This window comes from Brachyhypopomus gauderio, unplaced genomic scaffold (assembly GCF_052324685.1).
Source record: "Brachyhypopomus gauderio isolate BG-103 unplaced genomic scaffold, BGAUD_0.2 sc46, whole genome shotgun sequence".
NCBI classification, from domain to species: Eukaryota; Metazoa; Chordata; class Actinopteri; order Gymnotiformes; family Hypopomidae; genus Brachyhypopomus; species Brachyhypopomus gauderio.
In genome coordinates this window covers 2,889,390-2,911,703 of record NW_027506872.1, presented here as the reverse complement: position 1 = coordinate 2,911,703, position 22,314 = coordinate 2,889,390, and the positions used below count along the sequence as shown (strand labels likewise).

Genomic DNA, 22,314 nt, shown 5'->3' with positions numbered 1-22,314 from the left:
CAGCTGGTAAGCCCCATGGGTGTGAGGACGAGGGGCTACGGCTCCTCTCTCGTCCCTCGTGTGTGTGTGGGTGTGCAGGCTACCTCTCCAAGGCGTGGCTACTTCACCTCCTGGACCTACCTCCTCCCAGAGCTGACCCCTGCCTTCTGCTAGGGGTCACCCCAGCCTCCTGGGGAGCCAACCCCTCCCGGGGCCTCTCATCTCAAGGTGGACTCCTCCACCCAACCCAGGAGCGCCAGAGACCGAGGCCCAGAGCACCCCCGACACGGGCTAGGGAGCAGCCCCAAGGGCCTCCTGGTCACCCCGGGCAGGAGGGAGGATCTCCATCCCCAGCAGGAGCTTTTCAGACCGGAGCCCCATGGTCCCCAAACATCCGGGGGCCCCAGCCCTCTAGGGAGGGGCTCTTCACGACCGGGCTCCGGTCACCCCACAACACAAGGGGGCTCCTGCCAGGTGGAGACCCCCACAAGGTCCAGGAACACTGCCAAGGAGAAGCACCTGCACAAGGAACACAACCTCACACACACACCACACACATATACAAACACGAAACACAAATGCGCCCTACCCTATTCAGGGCCTCCCTTGGGAGAGACGCCTTCCGTGCCACACCCCATGGCACGGGACCACAGGCGGTCCCCCCCCAAACACACATTTAAGGGGAGGAGCATGCGTGGAATTACATGTAACAGTTGACAACACGCTAGGACAAAACACACACGCAAAGACTAGACAAACAAAATAGTGCTGACAGTAAACGAGCGGGACAAACACGTTCGCGCTCGACATACACAGTGACGCGCCGCTCAGAGTCGCAGTCGCTCCCCACATCAAACACAAGACACACGGGGAGCGAGGCGACAGCGACGAGCGGCGACCGCGCCACACACACGGAACAGGCGAGCACGCACACAGATTCTCCGCTCGTTCACCCGTACACACAAGACACCACAAGAGAGTTTTCCCAGGCAGACACCCTGGTCCTCGCCGTGCCAAACAAACAAACGCACGGCGGAACTCTCACAACAAACAACGAACACGAAGAGCCTTCTCAGGGCAGACTGCCCTGGTCCTCGCCGTGCTACACATACACACACACACACACACAAAACACAAAAGCACGGCGGAGCTCTTCAAACAAAACACCACGCAGACAAACACTTACCACGAGACATGACCACGAACGAAGGAGAAAGAAAAAGAGACTCGGCGGCTTCCGAATGGTGGCTGGTCATTCTGTGACGGGCAGGGGTGAGCAACAAAAAGGAAGCGATCACGCCAAGTCTCAGGGAAAAAGGATGGTTTAATAGAAAGTGTGCAAACCTAAAACCCGTGCAATAGATCCAAATTAAGAATATAATGACCAGCGGTCAACTGGTACAAAAACAAGACATATATAGGCAAACAAACGACCCTCAGGTGAGACGGATCACGGGCTCCGCCCACCTGAGGGGCGCACATGACGTCACCAAACAACAACAACAACAGCCGCTGTGGACAGAGGCGGCCGGTAGGGGGCCGCCTCACCGTGACAGCAGTCATTTTACATGTTTTTATAATGCTTAAATTTTCTATACACACAAGGTTATCCAATAACAAAATTCTGGATCGTGTTTGTCTTATTTACAATTGCTTGTACACAGCATGCCAAAAATGAAAACCTAAGGTTCAAAACCTTAATTATCGTTTAAAATGCCAAGTTCTGCAAAAACAAAGGCAACTGAAAAGTTATTACTGTTGTACACATTTTTTGCACATATAGATAAATGAAGTATAGTATAAAATATATATATATATATATATATATATTTATAAAAAGTATAAAATGAAGTACAGTAATGTACCAGGTCAGAGAGGAGCAAATACAACAATTTGTTCTGCAATCTCAAGTGCTGGTTTGATCCTTCACAAATGCCAGATTGGTCCCTATAACAGTGACCTCCTTCTTTCGTTTTTGAATGAACTCTACCAACAACTGGTTCCAGAAACAGAAAGGGAGCAGGTGGGAGGAAACACCAGGACATTTGTGATGGGACGATGTAGCATTTTGTCATTCTCATGTCATCACAAACTGGTTTATAGACCACCCAAGAGTGATGTCCCTTTTCCTCCCGCCCATCTCACCTTTCCTCAACCCCACTAAGGAACCTTTTTCAGTCTGGAGGTGGAAGGTGTATGATCATCCAAAAACATGGAGGTTAGGTAAATTGGCAGTCAACAAAAAATTCTCCCTGAGTGTTGTCTGTGTCTCTATGTTCAATAAAAAGTAGTGTCTGTGTGCGTGTGTGTGCTTGTATGCCCAGTGGTGGATGGTGCTCTGCCACTAGAGTCTGTCCTCTCTCCCCTTCCTGCACCCCATTCAGTCCCTCAGGGGGCTGTGGCTTCCGGTAGAGAGTACGCTGTGCGCAATTGGCTGCCGCTTCTCGCCGGTGTGTGTGTGATTGATTGTCTGTGACTTGTAACTGTGTTAAATTGTAAAGCGCCTTGGGAATCTGGAAAGGCGCTATATAAATCGAACATTCATTCATTCATTCATTCATTCATCATCGGCCCCATGACCAAATGTCCCTGCTGCATGCAATATATCCCGGCTGCAGAGACATTTCAGCTGAAGACTGCCAGGGGTGAATAAGGCATACCAAGCTTTTCTTTCCCAGGTGCATGTCAAGGGCCAACATCAGATGTGATGTGGATGAAAACATGTGGCCAACTGCTGAAGACCATTCAGATTAGGCCTAACAAGACTTTTCAGTTTTGTATTCTGTTTTTCCCCCTTGTGTGGCTTTTTTTGTATATGTGTATTTTTACACATATGGGACTATGGCTAATTATGTTTACAATTACGATAATTATTTTTTGGGTTAGGCCACAATTTACAGTAATGTCCCTAATACAGTAAAATATACCCTTTACTGCAAAACTGTTAGTGACTCCTTTTTTGTCTAATCTACATTCAGTACCTAACAGTAAATATCACTCATTGTGTAGACAGTATGTTGCCAAAAATGCACACATTTGAAAAAAAAGTCCAAATGAAGCGGATTACAGTAAAAATGAACTGACTAAGAAAACAACAGTTACTGTAAAATGTCTTTTGTTTGCTGGGAGAGGGTAAAATATTACATGTAATACTGTTTCTGTATTGCCATCAAATGTTAGTTTTTTTACAGTGGTTGTGCAGTGATTGACTATGTTCATCTCGATGTAACGTTTGCTCCGCCCCAAACCTGGGTGAGATCTGTTTTCCTTAGTTTTGGTTTTAGTTGCATCTCCGCAGTGTTCTTCTGTCACGCCTCCTGATCCTACCGCCCATTATTAGTCTCAATCAGCTGTTTACGTTTAATGTCCTGATTTGTTTGGTTTATATTCCCGTGTGCCCAGTCCTTCCTTGTGAGTCATTCTGGTATGTTCTGTTCCCCGTGTTTTGATATTTGGACCTGTCCTTGGTATTTAAACTGTGAATATTGCGTGTTCAGTGTTTGGTTGATAGTATCAGGTTTGTTTTGTGTTGCTTTATAGATCGTCCCATGTTGGGTGTTGTGATCATTATTGAGTTCGCTCGTTATGGTCCTTTGAGTGTTAAGTCAGTACGGTTAGTCTCTTTTGTAAGGTCTATTTGGCGGTGTTTCGGTTTATTGTATATTTCATCTAGAGTGTGTTTTGTTTGTCTGTTGGTTGTATAAGAACCTGTTCGTCACATGTGTATTTTCTGCTGTGCCTGAGAGGTGTTACCTGATTAATCTGTGTACTAGTATACACGCTAAGAGTTTTACTATTCACAGAGTTTCGGTGTCTGAAAGCTCTGAGTGTTTATGTGAATGTAATGCCTCGCCGTTCAAGAGTGATTCGAGCCAATCTAAGTAGGAGACAGGAGGAAACTCCCCCTCCTACTAATAAATCTGACTCTCAGCAGCATTTGTGTCTTTCTCCTAGTTCTTGCATGTTACACTCGAAAAGAGAATATGTGCTAGTGTTTGAAAGAATGATTGGATACTGAACCAGGTTTGCTGTGTTTTAATAAAGGTGTTTGCATTGTGAAATGCAGAGTTGTTATTTAATTTAAAAAATGCGCTTTTGAACACAATATTAACTATTTGGCTCTTTGTGTGAGGTCAATGTGTTGCTGTGTTTAGAGTTTTGACAATGTATCACAAGTATTGGGAAATGCACATTAGCAGTCGTCAAAAACTGTAATCTAAAAATAAGTTGTTCATGTATATTAACTTTTAAAATATAACAGTAAGCAGTGGCGTGCACACAGACATCAGGTGGTGCTAAACCACCACCAACTCTGCCCTTTATCAATGAAAGTGCGCATTTGAAACTTCGGGTTTTTAAATTTATTTTTTACTATTATTATCATTTTACTGAGGTCGGTTTGAAATTATCTTTTGGAAACCTGAGCGATTAAAACAATGCCCTGAAATGAGCCACCACCTCGCACACACCCGACTTCTCTCTTCCTTTAACACAAGATGCGCTGCAGCAGCAGTTCAGTTCAGCGAGTGGAAGGAAGCGTCTTCAGCACAGCACACACGGTCACAGATAGACTTCTTCTCCCGTCCCCACCAGCCAGGTCACATACACATCAAGTACAATCGTACCGTTTGCCCTCTAAGCCCAACGTGAAATCATTTTGTTGTGCAGTAAAATGTCTCATACAGCACCAAACTACTAAGCATTTTAACCGACTGGTCACCTGATAAACTAGTCGCTCTAGCCCAAATCAATGATAGATAACGTGAGGACGACCACATACAAATAATTAAGGTAGAGTTTGCAAATCTATTAAGCTGAACGTCTTCTGTTGTATAGGTTTTGGTAGGCAACATAAATTAACACATTCATTTGTGAAAGAAGAAACGGGAAGTTCCCCATTACCTGTGAAAAATGCCCATCTGCATTCATGTAATCACAACACTCAGTAGCCTATAACTCCTTCTCCTACTTTACAGTCTTTTTACTGTCTTAATTGTAGGCCTATATTGATTGACTAATTGCAAAATATATGCAACAAGGCCTGCAGACAGTGGAGGGTAAACAGAAGTTAACTGAATGACATGACTGTATATAGTTAATATTGGATATGAATTTTATCAGTCGGCTGCGTGACTTTTTTACATTGAATTTCATTCGACATTTTTTTTATAATGAAGTGTTCCACGTGTGCTAAAAAGTACCCTTCACCCCCCCCCCCAAGCACTTGCCCCCCAAAATGTCTGTGCACACCACTGACAGTAAGATAAAGATGACATCTTTCAGTGTTGATTATTTGAATTCAATTTTCTCTCAGTCCAGTTTATTTTATTTTATTTTTTTGCCAGGTCATTTGTGATTGCTTTTTGCATTTTTTGCCAAACGGTTTCCTTAATGGTCATGCCTCCTGAAAAACCAAAACACTGAATCTGTGCAAGAAAGACTTGACTTTTGAACTATTTTTATGTTAACATATTTTTTATGTTACCTGGATCAGTGTAGCTCTAGTCAGAAAAGGTAAGCTGGACCCAGAAATACACAGAAGGCACTGCAAAAATGAAAACACTAAATCAATTAAATCATTCAGTGAAGTAAATCCATAAACACCTGCAAATGTGTGCTTTTATACATGATTTTTTAGTGTTGTCAGCCAGTTCATAAATCTGGGTGTAGTGTACCTGATCAATCATAAAAATGTATCTGTAACAGGACATCTCTGGCGCTATAATACTTAATTTGTGTCCATTTTACACCACCCCGGTGGCACGTAGTGTATATGACAGCTTTTATTATCATATGGACAATATTACTTCCAGCAATAATATGATTAAAAAGCCACATAGTAGCATAACAAAATAACTAACACACTTAATAATTTGACCCTGACAAAATACAGGAAACTGGAAAGCTGAAACCTACATTGTTCACTCAGTGAGTAACCTCTGCAGCTTTTCTTTTTCTCTCTCTCATCTTTTCAGCGCCACGTTTACGTTTCGTAGTTTGTTTAGACCCTGGCTTAGACTGCTCCATCTTTACAGCAATGCGGACCTATTTTTTCACGTTTCAGTAGTGTGAACCGTGTGGCGGAGGGATCACATGATGAGTTAGACCCTCAGCAGTGTCAGTGTGCAACTGGCGTCTCTCTCTCTTGTCACTCGTGGGATACAAACAGGGAGATATCATTAATGTGGCATTAGTATGGACGAGGCTACTCGTGTCTACTTGTATTAATAAGTGACACAGCTGCTGTATGTTTTCGTAGTCTGGTCTAACTCATTCATGTGTTTACAGGATCAGTTTGCGGCCCGGTCCAACTCGTTAATGTGTTTACAGGCTCAGTCCGCGGCCGCGCTGAGCAGGTTAGTGTGACTGGAGCGGGGGAGGTAATAACACCGTTAAACAGCAGCGTGACTACGGGCCGGGGCCGCAGTGCGCGGCAATGGCTCCTGGGCCGAGTTAAACCACCGGCGGCCCACTAACCCATCGGCCCACCGGGGAAATCCCCGGTAGTAATGTATGCCAGTCCGCCCCTGCAGTCAACTAAAACCAGTTAGGATGGAATGATAAAAGAGAGCACAGTTATTTACTGGCAAGGGTAAAACAAACTGACTAGCAGACATTTGGAACCTCCACGTATTAGAAACAAAGCAGTAGTGATATTTCTCAGGTCTTTCCGAGGATATTCACAAAAATATTTAACAATTGTTGACAAAAAAGTAAATTGGCAAAATAAATGGACAGTCCTCATTGTGAATTCAAGAGAAAAAAATGCTGACAACGCAAAATTATAGGTGTACGCTGTACACTGACATGAAAATACATTCATGCGCATGCGCAGTAGCTCTAGGTAGGACATTCGATGGGTAGCACAGATTTTTATAACACCGGAGTGGATCTGATACATGTCCAGGGCCAGAGTGGGTGTGATAAAAGTCCCGGCCCAAACTACTGAGATTAACATGGGCCAGCCCAAAATGATTTGATGTCTCGGCAAATTAGCAGTTTTAGTTATTGTCTAACTGCGTTACTATGACGACACGGCATATGACGTCACAACGCAGGAGACCTATAAAAGTCGCCACAGACGCGTTTAAACCACAGATCGTCACTGAAGTTGAAGTAGCTACTACAGCGTTTCAGCGTTATATTGTGCGAGTAAAAGAGTGACTATTCAAAGAGATCGTGTTTAGACAAATGATGAGGGTAAGTTCATGTTCCTTTGAGCTTTTTCCATAATCTCACTTTAGTCCGAGTAAGTTCGAGAGAGCCTAGCTTCTCAGTCGAGCATTTTCAAGTACGTTAGCCTAAATTCCAGCACTTTCAAACCTGGAACACAATGCAACATTAAAATTCATCAGGTAAATGTTCCCCTGTTTTTGAGGGGTGTTTCTTTATACTACCACATGTCGTTTCGGATACACGGCTGAACGGTTCATGTTTCAGTTTAGTTTACGGCCTCATGGACCAGGAGAGTGTTGTAGAAAATTTATAAATGTTGGGTTTATAAAATATTAATTATTATAAAATATAAATTACATTACAAATACAGTAATGCCTCCTTTATCGCATTCTGGAGATTCCAGAACTACCCGCAATAACCGAAAATAGAAACGGTATAATTATTTAAGTTTTTATACACTATATTAAGGCTTTATAAACCCTCCCCACGCCTTTACATAAACCTTTCCCGTTCACTTAATAACCATTCCCACACTGTTCTGTGCATGTGTGTGATGGTGGTTCTCGTTTCCGAGAGTAAATATGCACTATTTACTATAATTCGTACTGTTTTATTATTTATAACATTCCTTGTTAATTGTTAGAATTAATACTTATAATATATTTTTATACATTTTGGGATTTTGTCATGTAAAAAAATCATAAAATATATATTTTTTCCGCCGATTGAATTCCGCAGACAACCGGCGAAAAAGTGATGACCCGCGAATTATTTTTCCCATTAATATCTTATGAAAACCCGTGAAAGAGTGAATTCACAAAAGCTGAAGCACGAACTGGCGCAGGATCACTGTAACATAATACAAAAAATAAGTATGAACTAACCTACAACTGAGTGCAAAATAAATATTAATTTAAGAGCAACATTAAGATAAAAACTGTACATTCAGATGAAAATATCAACTTAAATGTGCAATCAAAAAGAAAATGTGAGTGGCAGCGCAAACGTGAATCACGTCCTTAGCAACAGTTCTCTGGGTGACAGTACGTTCAGTGAACGAATCAGAGAATGAACGAGAGCCAGATTAACATTAATTATCCGGTTACATCCCAGTTACTTCATTTTACGGCCTCTTATCACATTTAAGATGTGTAACCAATTAATATTGGTTATTAACCATCTGAGGTCATTATTAAGATCGATTAATATTATCTCCTTGAGAGTCCAGCGGGGTTGAAAAAAAAATCTAAATTATAAAATGTTCGTATTCCCCCTATCGTGTCTGCGCGGATGTCCGTAGCCTGTATTATCTTCACAGGAAAGGGTAGCATTCTACAACGTGTTTAACGCATAATGTAGCCTACTTTAACATGATGACGTCAATTATTTCTTCACGCTATGTTTACCCATGTCAGTAAGTTTATATATAGGCCTGCATGAGAAAATCAATAGTTTTCTATGGGACACTCGTAAAGCGTCACCAGTTTCCTCCCTTTTTAGCGCGTACACAACAATTCTAATAACGTCACCTTGTGGAGGATTTTGAGAAATGCAAAATCGGTAATCATGAAACTCATTTTTTCTTCATTTTCTCTACTACAGTCTAAGAAAGCTGGGCCAGCAGAAGAGCTTCCTGCAGAGGGCTGTGATGTGTCGGCCCCCGGCGTGGAAAGCAAGCCGGCAAAGAAAGACCATAGCAGATGGTTTTCAGGTGAGATTTAGCGTGATGACATGTTACCAAAACGTGATGCATTATACGGTTATTTATTCATAACAGTATAATTTTCCATAATTTATGTTTTTAGTGACATTTGTTTATGGGCATCATTAGTGTTTGCCTCATAGATGCTTAAAGTAAATGTTTCTTTCACCACAGCTGTTTGCTGTGCAGGAGTGGAGGAGGCAGTGATGGAGGATCTCAACACTCCTCCATGTGTCAAAAGTGATGGAGTCGTATCAACCTCTGGGACTAATGCAGCTGTTCTAACTGAAGAGTAAGTACTCACTCTCCACACATCACATACTCAATCTTTACATACATGTGCTGGAAGATTAAACTAGGTGACAATGTAACACTTTCTTTTCAGACTTTGGCAAGAGCTGAGGAATACACTGCCAAGCGATGTGAGTACGAATCTCTATCTCTCTGTCTTCCTCTCTGCCTGTGTGTCTGTCTGTCAGTATGTCTGTCTGCAAGATGAGCCTTTGGCCATGTCTGGTCAGACCTTCATAACAGTACATGTTCTTTGCATTGGCATTTTACTTCTTAAAGAAATAATCAGCTTAAGGTTAAAAAAAGTAATAATTAAAAATCATTAAGCTTTTGGATACTGATGAACGTTTTACACTTGGCTTTAACCTAACTAGATGAAAATGGAGGATTTGATTGCAGTGCTGCAAAAAATCTCAGCATGGGTCAAAGTAGCAGTGAAGGAGGTGGTTGCTCCAGGTTTTGAGTCAGGCCTGTTAGGGGTGAGGTCCTCAGGAGGAACCGGTATCTCCAGCAGCCCTCATGAGGTGGAGCATGGAGAGACACATGATTCTCCCTCTCAGATCAACTGCGGACCGACGAGCAGGCGTAGTCGTGCCCCTCGTCCTTTAATGTATGCTACCTTGTGCATGTAAGTTAATACTCAGCCTGAAGGTTGGTGGTGAGTATTCATTTGGAGTATTGATATGCTGAGTTATTTACTCAGTTAAACTCGGTCCACGGGCACTGAGTTTAACAGTTTTGGCTTAATTTCTAATGTCATCAAGCCTGTGATTCCTTTATGTATTTTATAGTTTATTGGGAAACTTTCCTACTTTCAGCAGGTATGATGAGTACTCAAGAAGCAGCACATCATCTTTTTCAAAGCCTCTCAGGGTCGTCTTTGGCATCTCAGAGGACAGGATCTTCAGCCATATCTATGGAGAGGTCATGAGGGCCATTATGAATATGTTGCCACCTGAGATAAAGCATCTCGATATGAAAGAGACCAGCCGCGTCATGTCCGCTATTGTGGATGACTCCCTAAAGCAGGTGAAGGACTAAAATGTTTTAGTTCATTTATTCTATTATTTTTATTATTATTCATGTTTTCCTCCATAGTTGATGTGTTTATATATCTATTAGCAATATATGCAGTGTGAGACCAAGGCCAGTGATCAGTGACTACAATCTTGTTTTCTACTCTTGCACATGTTGTTACTCTAGATTAACTCATGTCTTCTGGACATTTATTGCAATACTGACCTCCATGAAGGTGTTACACTGCCTGTAAGCTACTTTGAGGACATCGCCCAAAATCTGATGCTTGCAGTTAAGACCAGGATGCTGGGATTTTTGGAATCCTGCACAATCACGAGTTGGTCAGCATCAGTACTGCTAAACTCCATCACCACCACAAAGAGCATTATTGAATGCCTATTGTCAGTGATTCCATTCTGTAAAGAGGAAATTGCTGGACAGCTAATTGGAAAGGATTTGTTTACATTTGTGAAGAAAAGGCTGGAGGTTTTGTGCATGAGGCAGATATTAACACCATCTGTCATGCATTTACAAGCCCTCAGTGACTTCATAATTTTAGACAGTTTTGAAGCAATTGGTGAAAAAGTTATCAGCAGTGGTGCCCTTGAGCAAAATGAGGAGTCTGAGTGTTCCTGGAAGGCACTGGACAGCATGCTCTCCATAGACTCCCTCAGGCAGTCCTCTCAGAAGCTCATCCCTATAGTGAGGAACTTGATGCTGGAAAGGATTGCGGCTCTGGACCAAGTAAAAGCACAAATGAGCTGCAAGGGGACTCGGTCAGTGTTGTCAGATACCTACCTTTCCAAGGAGGCACTCCAGTCAGGCATCGTGAGGAGCTTTGTGAACACAGCTACCGAAAAACTACTCCAACAAAGCCTTGGTCTGACGTCCTGCACCAAGCCTGACACTATATTTGGGCGCTACTGTTATGAAAGCATATCTGTGACGGAGGCTGACTTAGAAGTGGAGCAGTCACGACAGCGATGCTGCTCTGAGCTGTCAGCTGTGATTGCCCACACTGTGATCAGTGACCTCGCTGGCATCACCACCTCTCAGTCAGAACAGGACCGTACAGGCTCTGCTCTGCAGAGTGCTGCCCAGACGGTGGACGTGGGGCTGGAGAAGAAATCTTCTCGGTGGTTCGGGTGTCCAAGATTTCTGAAGCTGAGATTCAAGGTATCTGTTTTTAAAGTGTATTTATTCCCAGTCACACCATTAGCTGTAGACTCTGCTCTTCTGAATGATTTTCAACCATACATTTATGCTACCGTCAGAATCATATTTTGAATGATTTTTATCAAATTGTCTTCTCTTTTTAAAGAAACAGACAAACAAAGTGCGTGTTCACATGGAGGACCAGGTGGTGGACAAACATATTCCAGATGGTACGTGTTTTAGTATTTCTTTGGTGAAGTTTAATTCATGAGAGTATTATGCATAAAGAAGTGAGGGGTCCGTGGTATAGTAGTCTTCCATGGTTTAGTTGTCTTTCATGCTGCACAACTAATAGGGCATGAACAACAATAATGACAACAGCATGGAAGACTACACACAGCATCCCTCTCACACCGTCTATTTGCTTTGACCATTTCTTTGGCACATCTTTCCTCTTTAGCACCATCCACCTCTGACAAGACCATCCCTAAGCTCAGGAGAAAGTCGATGCGTACCAGACTGGCAACGGCTTTCTCCAAGATCTGCAGAAAATGAGGGAAAACACCTACTTATGTGATATTGCTGGAAGTAGAAAATGTGTTATTCAATTAAAATGGAAAAAAAAGAAAAACAGACTGCTTGATTGTGACACCTGCATGGCTACACATGACATTAAAGAGTTAGACTTCTTATTATGGTACAATTCCCATTTTTATTGTACACAAACTTAAAAGTGAACCCTTTGATAAGCTTCTACAAAACAAGACTCTCAGTAGAAGGCAATATGCATGACTATTGTTGGCAGATTGGACGGATGATTTCAAGCCCAACAATTGTTAAAAAGTCTAAATTCAGTAATAACAGTACTGCACAGCAGCATCCCCACCCCCAAATAGCAAAATAACTACCAATAATATTCTAGTTGGACCCCATCATCTCATAGAGAGACATAGGGACTATCGTATCTAAACAAATAAATATAATAATAATAATGAAACTAATTTGTATAATAGTTTGTTAAGCAAGGTCTATGGTAATTTACAAAAAAAGGATATGAAAGGATAATAAAGCCTATATGTACCTGAGATCAATCACATCAGGAAGGTATTTGCCTGTAACGCTGGCGAGGGAGGCAGGACTCCGAGACGAGCATACATTTCAATGGCTTTTATTTAGCCAAGAAGCTGCACAGTTAGCGCCTCTGCTGATGTCTCCCGTCAAAAGGAAACCTCTGTGAACTGAATGAAAAAATATTATATACTTAAAAATCTCTTGAATTTATCAAGATAGTAAATTGAACATGTACCTTCAACACTAAAACTCCACAGTGTCGAGGCGTCGTTCCCACGCGTTAATTATCTCGTTCCCAAAAAATGTAAAATTGGACACGAATTAAGTGTTATATTGCGATCGATCGATCGCCAGTGGTTGGCGCCAGAGCGAACTAGTAACTCATTGAATCATAGATATGGATCAGAGGTAAATAAACTAGATATTTTTTTGGCGTGAGATATCAAATGTGTGGCGTGTGAGCGTGTGAATACAAATGCGTGTGTCTCACGCGCAATGCGTGAGAGTTGGTAACCCTGTCACTTACCTAATTATTAATATATACATATTTGACAAATGTTGGGTTTTTTATATTCGTATTTAATGAGCACGTTCCACTGGGAGTCCAGTTTGTAATCCAGCACTTTTGTTTGTAGAAACCCACCATCCACGGGATGGCGGAGTGTTAGTCAGGGGGCCAAAACTGACATTGTAACTGATGCGGACATCTCAGGGTACAAGCTGACAACCTATAAAATATTATTATTTGACCCCTAGGGATGTAATCTAGTCTGGTTGTCAGCTTGGAAAATGAAATTTTATCCATTTTATGACTATATCTTTAAAAGTGGCAAAAATCTGAAGTTTTTCCTATGTGTTTTCTTCTCTTCTTAACCCCTGCTGTAGGCTACTCTTGAACATACTTCCAATATAATCCATCTTATGTGCAAATATAACCTTTGATAAAATTAATAATAAGCATACCAAAGGGGCCACAGGGGCACTGTTTTGTTACCACATCTGTGCTATGAAGCCTGAAGAAAGAGATTCAATGGAGATCATCGCAGAAGGTGTTTTCACAAGAATTCATTGATTAGTTTCACTAATTTCTAATTGTCTACAACAACAACATCTCACTCATTTTCAATTGTCTACAACAACAAACGAGATCTAACCATGAAATATCAGAAAAGGTAGGAGAACCTGTTTTCAGCTAAATTAGCTAAACTAGCTAAACGTCACAGCTAGATAATTAAGGTAATGTACCTTGGTAATAACTACATGTTGATGTGTAGTGGTGATATTTATTTCTGCATAATACTCTGTTCTACATTCTGCTATATAAGTGTTGACCACCTTTTAAACTAGCATAGCATAGGCTATTACTCAGCACAAATTATCCATATTTTTGTCTCATAAGGAGATACAAGCAGGCTAAAGAAGGGTTTATTCCTTGATTTCCTTGCTTTTCAGATAAGTTAAAATGGATATAGATGGAGCAGTAAGCTTAGAACCCCCTGAATATCCAATAGCAAGATGTATGAATTGGCAGAAATGTTTTATTTGTCAAAAAGACCATGGGAAGTACAGCAAAGATAAGCAGCTTAAAAAACCATCTGATGAAGGCCTGAATTGTATCAGAGTCAGAGCAAGTGAAAGAGCAAAATACAAAAGATGTGAAATATGCTGATGCTCTGAATCGAATCCAGGCATTCCTAGACACAGAAACAGACAAGAACAAGTGGCACAAAACATGTTATGCTGCTTTTACCAATGTCACTTACATTTCTCGCCTTAAAGAAGAGTTTTGAAAAAGCTAGTGCATCACAGGAACCTATGAGCACCCTCTGCCCCCGCTCCACTAGACAATCAGTATCTCCAGTCACTTGGGAAAAATGTATCTTTTGTCAAAAAGATAGCAGAGACAAACTTTGCAACATCCAAGTCTAGAGTACATCTGAAAAGATTCTTAACCTAGCTCAGCAAGACACAGAATTACGACCAAGGCTTGCAGGAGTCAATGACTTGATTGCAGCAGAGGGCAAGTGCCATCTTATCTGCTACAGGGCATTCTTAAGGAAGTACCAGAGTACACCATCAGGAGGAAATGATCCATATTCCATTTGTTTACATAATGTAGCAGATGAGCTTAGAGCAGGACTTACCAGAGGTCAAATATACTCATGCAACAGTGAAGGGGTTTCAGCGGCTCATCGTTCAGTGCAGAGACACAGATGTTCTGGCGTTGCTGCTTGCCTTTGCGCAACATTTGAGTCCTGAGGTTTGGATGAAGGCAGGAACAGCCAAGAAACCCTGCTTCATCAAAGTGCATGAAATCAAATTACCACATGTCACCAACCAATATAATATAACCAATGGTTTATTGGCATTTCATGCCATCACTGGATGTGATACAACTAGCCAGTTCACTGGTATAGGAAAAAGGACTGCATGTAAAGTGTTCCAGCAGTATCCTCATCTTCTTCAAAACTTTGGTGAGGAAGAAATGCCAAGTCAAGACACTCTACGCATGGCAGAACAATTTGTATGTAAATTGTATGACCCAAAATCAAGCAGTGAATCAATTCATGAGGTTCAATGTGCCCTGATTCGGAAGGTGAAAGCCAATGTGGATACTTTAGCTCCAACAAAGGATGCCTTGTCTCTGCACCTCATGAGGGCACACTATCAAACAAAGATTTGGAAACAATCACTAGTGTCTCATCCACAGCTTCCCTCACCAACTAGTTGTGGTTGGCATATGAAGGATGGTGTGCTGGTACCAAAGCTTTTAACCAAAGAACCATTACAGGCAAGATCTTTGGAGCTGACGACCTGTGGGTGCAAGGAGAGTGGAACTCAGTGCAGCACTAGGCAGTGCCGATGTTGAAGAGGTGGGATGTTTTGCTGTGGGGCATGTGGTTGTGGTTCAGCAGCTTAGTGCAAGAATACTCGGGTAACCACATCACATTATCATATGTATCATATTATGTTCAAAAATAATAATTTTCCTGTTCATGTGATGCTTCTTAACAAAATTAAACCACAAACTATTCTGTTAAATCCCTGTTCAGGACTTTGACTGAAAATGTGGACATGGTGGCGAACGTAAAATGGACACAAATTAAGTGTTATATCGTGATCGATCGATCGCCAGTGGTTGGCGCCAGAGCGAACCATTAACTCACTGAATCATAGATATGGATCATAGGTAAATAAACTAGGTTTTTTTTCTCGGCGTGAGATATCGGAAGTGTGGCGTGAGAGCGTGTGAAAGCGGTCAAATGCGTGTGTCTCACGCTCAATGCGTGAGAGTTGGCAACCCTGTGGTACACTTTAGGCGGATATTGATTTTTATTGATGTTCAAGCTCTATTATCTCCCAGAGTGTAATAGGTATGTACATGCTTCACACTGTTGTCGTGAAGCAACAGTGCACGGGCGGAGCCACCGCGATTACGATTACGGTATAAAGCTGTGAAGTTTTCTCAACAGATGGCAATATTGTTACTGCACAAAGGAGCTGTCTCACTCCTCAACATGTTGATCAGCTCCTTTTCTTGCAGAAAAAATTGACAATTTCTAAGACGTCACAAAGCAGTCACGAATAAATCTTAGTTTTTGGACCTTAATGTTTACAATATACAGAACTATGTTCATAAACGTTTTTGTTACATGTAAACAAAAAAAAAACTAAAACTTAATTTGCACTTTAAAAGGCTGTTCAAAACCGCTTTCAATGCATTTTCTGGTAAAGGAGCTACGTGGAAGTGGGCATTAATTGTTGTTCACAGTATAACCACTAATATCTAAATACATTTTAATAAAGTTTGAGTGTTCCTTGTATCATTACAACATTTCACATTCAAACTACACTTTTTATTGTAACTGAAATTTCCCTACAAGAATCGATATTGAATCGGATCGAATTGAATCGAAAATCGAATTGAATCGAAAATCAAATTGAATGGGGACCTTGTGAATCGGAATCGAATCGAACTGGGAAATCAGTAGTGATACCCACCCCTACTCATAAAAGTCATAAAAACATTTTTTCAGCCTGACAACCACTCTAGAATTTCACCTGTGTGTCCCTTCTGACTAAAATAATAGGTTCTCATCTTGTACCCCGACATGTCCGCAAAAGTATTAATGGAAGCACTTTTCAGAAATGGTCCCCTGACTATGTCATGGTTTTCGATAACGTGGCAGGCGGATTTGGTGCGGCTGCGGTAGCGGGCGATGCTACACAAAATATTGAACTCCAGTTAGCTTGATCAGTTTAGATTAATATAGCAGCCGTTAAGCTTTTTGTGAATCACTTTAATGTAATGTTTTCAGATCGAAATGTTTATTATACCTGAGAAACAAACAGAAGAAACTTACTGTTTTCAAGCTGGTTTGCAACATCCCGCAGAAGATCTGCCAGTGGTCTCCCACTTGAAGCCATTGCTTAATTGAAGGATAGCATCACCAAGTAGAGTCACTTAACGTTCGAGTTGTAAGAAATCGGTTGCTTTTGTCTGATTCACCGGCTCACCAATTGTGCTTTAGAGTGTGGCTAGCACCGCTCACCTCATTAACACACAAACGCAGAAATACAGAAATAAATAAATGTGGAAATACAGGAATAAATGAATAAATAAATAAATACACGTGGAAATAAATAAATAAATGTATAAATGAATACATAGATAAATATAGAAATACAGAAATAAATACATTTATTTATGTATTTAAGGATTTATTTGTACATTTATTTATTTATATATTAATGTATTTAATACTTTATTTGTGCATTTATTTATTTATTCGTTTATATGTTTATGTATATACTGATTTATTTGTACATGTATTTATTTATTTTTATGTCATGTTTTGTCCTCCATATTTGTGAAGATGAGAAAATCACAGACTTATTACATCCATCCTGTAACGGTGGGGCTGTAGTATCATCAAGGGGCGGACCCATTTGCGAAGCAGACTGTACAATCATAGAGTTTATTACGCGTTCTACCTTGCCTGAGGACACGCAAGTAGAACGCGAACGACGAGGCATGACGAATAGAGTACACACACTTAAACTCCAAGACAGTGGAAACAACAAAGGCACTAGACTGGACTAAACACAAGAGCACAACTTATGGCGCATTTCCACTAGGGCCTGCTTGGCACGGTACGGTTCGATACGGGTCGCTTCGCAACGGAACGGTACGGTCGCGTTGTGTTTCCATTACAATGGTGAACCACCCCAATGTGGGTGGAGTCGCTGTTGGCGCGCGGGTTGTAGTGTCGTGACATCATTTGTATGCGACCACAACACCGGCATTTGTATGCGACCACAACACCGGCACAACACCCCTTAACAAATAGCATTATTGTATCTTATTTATCTTTATCTTCATTATTGTATGTGGTTGCTCTAATTATTGATAATAATTTGGTATTACTCAAACAGGCTGAACACACTTTGCATAAAAAGCATCAGTCATACAATCAAACTTTATTATGAAATATAGATATTTAAAGTACAACATATGTAAATAATATAGTTATAGTTTAAAAAAGTGCAAAAAGCAAATATATACGTATAGCTTTATATGAAATAAATATTTATAGTACTACAAGCAACACTGTGTGCTTTTACTGGCGTCTGTCTCGCATGGTGTTCACAAGTTCGCCAAGCACCCCGAGGAAAGCCCGGTTGAAGGAAACATTTTCCGTCAACTCCGCTCGCCTCGTCAGTGGAAGGGGAATCTTGAACGTAAAAAATAACAAATATTAAACACAAGTATTCCCGTGAAAGCAACAACAATATAGCGTAACTGCACAAACTGTGTAGCACGTCATCGCTGCTATGGCTACAGCTAACTAGCAACTAGCAAGGCTAAGAGCTAGCTATTGTACAGTAGTGACTGTGGTGGTAACATTAACTACAAACACAGCTCTAAATTCCTGCGTTTACAATAGATGCGTTCATATTACATCTTTTACGAGCCTAGTAATCACAATACACTCACCATTCTCCGTGGCCTCCAGCACCGACATTGTCGTGTCCAGCACGTTTTCTCTTCCGTTACTGGCCGGTGACCGTATATGACATCCATTTGCTGGAACCATTTCCAGTCTTTGCGGTTTGCTCCGCTGCGTCCGTTATGGTCCTTCACCGCCTGGTAATCGCGTTAAGCTTTTTTACCTTGGACCGACCGGCACTGCTGAACGGACCGCTGGTAGCCATGAGTGGCCATTAGCGCGCAAACCTCGCTAAAAACCTTTGCATTTCTAGTGGCCCCGTCCAGTTCGCCCTGAATTTTTTGATCGCTGATTATTAACAGAAAGGTTTGTACCTCGGCGTTTGACTAGGGAACAGACTTCGCTCCTTGGGTTTTAAAAATGGCTGAGGAGTCCATAGCATAGCGGAGGAGTCGCTCTCCTGACGCAACCTGTGACGACACTCCCTGGCCAATCAGTGTCATGCTGTCCCTCCACGTCACAGAACTGTACCGCTTCGGAACGGTTAGAACCTCGAGCGAGTCGGTACGAAAATAGTACCTGAAAGTACCGGCTAAACGGGTCCTGGTACTAATGGAAACACTCACAAACCGTCGCGAATCAAACCGTACCGCGCCAAGCAGGCCCTAGTGGAAATGCGCCATTACAGTAGTATACATTGACATGAACAGGCACACGTGATGCAAGAAACAACCATACACGAACACGAAATCTAAATACAAAACAGAACTAAGAGAACGTACTAAAAGCACAAGGGACCGTACATGAACAAGATACACGCACTCAACCAAACCTTTAACTTAAACCACGTCATAGAACTACACGAACAAGCAACACGCACTCTAGACAAACCTGTTACATAAACCACGTTATCGAACTACATGAACAAGCAACACGCAGTCAACCAAACCCTTAACATAAACCACGTCATAGAACTACACGAACAAGCAACACGCGCTCTAGACAAACCTGTAACATAAACCACGTTATCGAACTACATGAACAAGCAACACGCACTCAACCAAACCCTTAACATAAACCACGTTACACAACACAGAGACCAAACATACCGAAAACCCAAAACACCACGTATCAGAAAAAGGGAGAGAGACATAAACTGTAAGAAAACTTGAAGGTAATCAAAGACCAACCAAGACAAAGTATAACCAGGAGCTAGAGTAATGATGCCCGAAGGTAAGTAGAGACATAGGATGTATATATACACACACTTACTGAAAACCAAGATTAGCTAACACAGTACAGCTGGACAGGGGGGGGGGGGGGGCGTGATAACAACGAGTTACAAGAAAGGGGGCGGAGCCAGACGTGACACATCCTGACCGCCTTACATCCATCGATCGAGATGACGGGACTTCATAAAAACTCTTGATTTTATTCCGACACTGCAAATTTGTCTGGGAAAGTAAAACGATTCTAAGGCCATTATGTGAAAGGCCAGCATTACTCTTAACCAGGGGCGTTGCCTGGGTATGTAAAGATCCGGGGCTCAGCTCAATTAATTAATTACATATATATATATATATATATATATATATATATATATATATATATATATATATATATATATATATATTAGGCCTGTGTTGAAAAAATCGATTTTCCGATTCAGAATCGATTCGCATATGATGATCTGATTATCGATTCGTACGTCCAAAGATCGATTTTTTTGTGAACTTTTACCCCCGCCTCGTCACTGAATTCAAGCAGGCGTGCACGGTCTAACTAACTGTAAAACAACATGGCGACGGACACTGACGGTAACGACGATAGTCAAATCGGCAATCTAAAAACAGAAGGACAGTTTATCCAGTGTCAGTGACTATTTACATTTAGTCCATGTCACTGACAGTTTACCCAGTGTAAACTTAAAATGCTCTTGTAACGTTGGGCGCAAGGCGATGGACGAGACAGAATCCTTTGCACTTTCCAAATCGTTACGTTTATTACATTTACCGAAGCGCAGACAGCGCACATAAAACACGTTTACATAGAACATGTGTGACTCAAACAACGACGAGCACAGGACGCTGCGCGAACACACATTAAATAGACAAACCACATAAACCCCACGTGATGACGAGACGAGTCACAGGTGAGGATTATCACAAGATGCACCCGCACCCGCGGAGATACGCAGACGAGTAGACGCAGGGAGGGGTCGGGGACCGTAACGTGACAGTTCTGTTATTATATTCTTTAAAGAAAAATACACGTTTACATTTTATACTTTCAGTTTATTAAGTGTGAGCACTTTTAAAATAAAAATGCATTTGGTAGCAACAGCTTTTGGGTGACTTCTTAATTATTTCAATCATAATAATAATGCAATGGTTAGTGTCCCAGTAGGAGTCCACTGTTGCAGATATAGACACCTCAAAGGTCCTCTGTTTATTGTCCTGGATTACCTTTCTTGAAGGTAGATTTATGATTACCCTTTTCACCAGTCTTCCAGCCATCAGTAACTACCAACTACCAGTAACTATTTGCTGATTAATATTGATATAATACTAGTTTTAACATGTTGCTTCTGTACATAGTCAGGAAACAGCTCAAATAAATACATTTTTAATAACACTAAACCCCGAATTGGATCGAATCGATTAAATCGGATTAAATCGATTCTTAATCTTCAGAATCGGAATCGGATCGATTCTTGGAATTTGAATCGATACCCAGCCCTAATATATATATATATTAGGGGTGGGACGCGATCAAAAAAAAATTAATCGAATTAATCGGAAGCTTTGTAATTAATTAATCGAAATTAATCGCATTTTAATCGCATTTCAGTATTTAACATGAGAAATATTAATTTAAGTTTGAATGATGAATGAATCAATGAACATAATCATAAACTTCAACATCTTGTTTATTTTTCCACCAGTCTACTACATAGACCAATAGATGAGTGCAAAAAACAGTTCAGAACACTGGAAATTCTGACCAAAAATGTTGTTTAATTTTGGAAGTTTTGCTCAGGATATTGGAAGAATTGAAGTAAATCAGAAGATGTTTTTTAATACCATTTTAGATGGTATATTTTTCTTTAATTTCCCAGGCCTCTGCCACAGGGATCTCCATAGTGCCTATAAGTGGTCTTCTGCATGCTCAAAGCAAATGACTGGATCTTCATCATCTATAATATGAGCTGTCACAGACACCAAGATAATTCTTGTTGCTAACAGAGGTCCAGTGATCCCCAGTCAGAGCCACATTTGTTTCTTCACAATAACCTGTTTTACTTCCCTTTCCTCATCATACAGCTGCTGGATTTTCTTCGACATTGTCTTTCTGGACGGCAGTTCTTAACTTGCATCAGTTGACACAATTTGCTGTGCTTCTTGTAAGCCTTTAGCTTCGACCACAGAGAGCGAACAACACTGTAAATAATATGACGCGTCACGTATAAACGCGTGCGGAGTCGCACGCGACGGTCACTCGCGAAAGTTTAATCCAGTCTTAATGGTCCAATGAAGGTAATTTAAAAACCAGGGGTGAGTTTCCCAAAACGTTCTTAGCGCTAAGTACATCTTAACCTCGTACGTAAGAACGAGGTTACGAAGTACTTAGCGCTAAGAACGTTTTGGGAAACTCACCCCAGGACATTTCCTCACTTAAAAAAAACCCGCGACGCCCGGGACAGGATGTGAAATACGGACATGTCCCGGAAAATACGGACGTTTGTTCACCATATCGTACTAGGAATACAATTAGCAGCTAAGTGGCTAAGTGATCATTACTGACCTGCGCGTTAGCCCCAACATGTTTTGCGTTGGTGTGGTAACGAAGGGTGGAAGTGCTCCTGTGATAAGCGAACTCCTTCCTACATAAAGTGCAAATAACACTATTTTTGTTTGTACTTCCATCTGGAAGTTTCTTATATTTAAATTTCCCATCCACCAGCGTAGCCT

At 41.3% G+C, this 22,314-nt stretch overlaps 1 protein-coding gene across 1 annotated transcript; it reads left to right on the top strand.

The window, feature by feature from the left end:
- The first annotated feature begins 7,084 nt into the window (after positions 1-7,084).
- Positions 7,085-11,921, top strand: LOC143487077 (uncharacterized). Its single transcript, XM_076986391.1, has 9 exons — positions 7,085-7,179; positions 8,759-8,867; positions 9,033-9,150; positions 9,244-9,280; positions 9,524-9,777; positions 9,968-10,178; positions 10,353-11,342; positions 11,488-11,551; positions 11,782-11,921. The coding sequence occupies exons 1-9, from the start codon at positions 7,171-7,173 to the stop codon at positions 11,874-11,876; spliced, it is 1,887 nt and encodes a 628-aa protein (XP_076842506.1). The 5' UTR covers positions 7,085-7,170; the 3' UTR covers positions 11,877-11,921.
- The last annotated feature ends 10,393 nt before the right edge of the window (positions 11,922-22,314 follow it).

Bases quoted from the DNA above. Each gene is read 5' to 3' on its own strand.
- LOC143487077 (XM_076986391.1), top strand. The intron at 9,151-9,243 runs GTAAGTACTCAC...CTTTCTTTTCAG, and splicing joins GCAGCTGTTCTAACTGAAGA to ACTTTGGCAAGAGCTGAGGA. The intron at 9,281-9,523 runs GTGAGTACGAAT...TAACCTAACTAG, and splicing joins GGAATACACTGCCAAGCGAT to ATGAAAATGGAGGATTTGAT.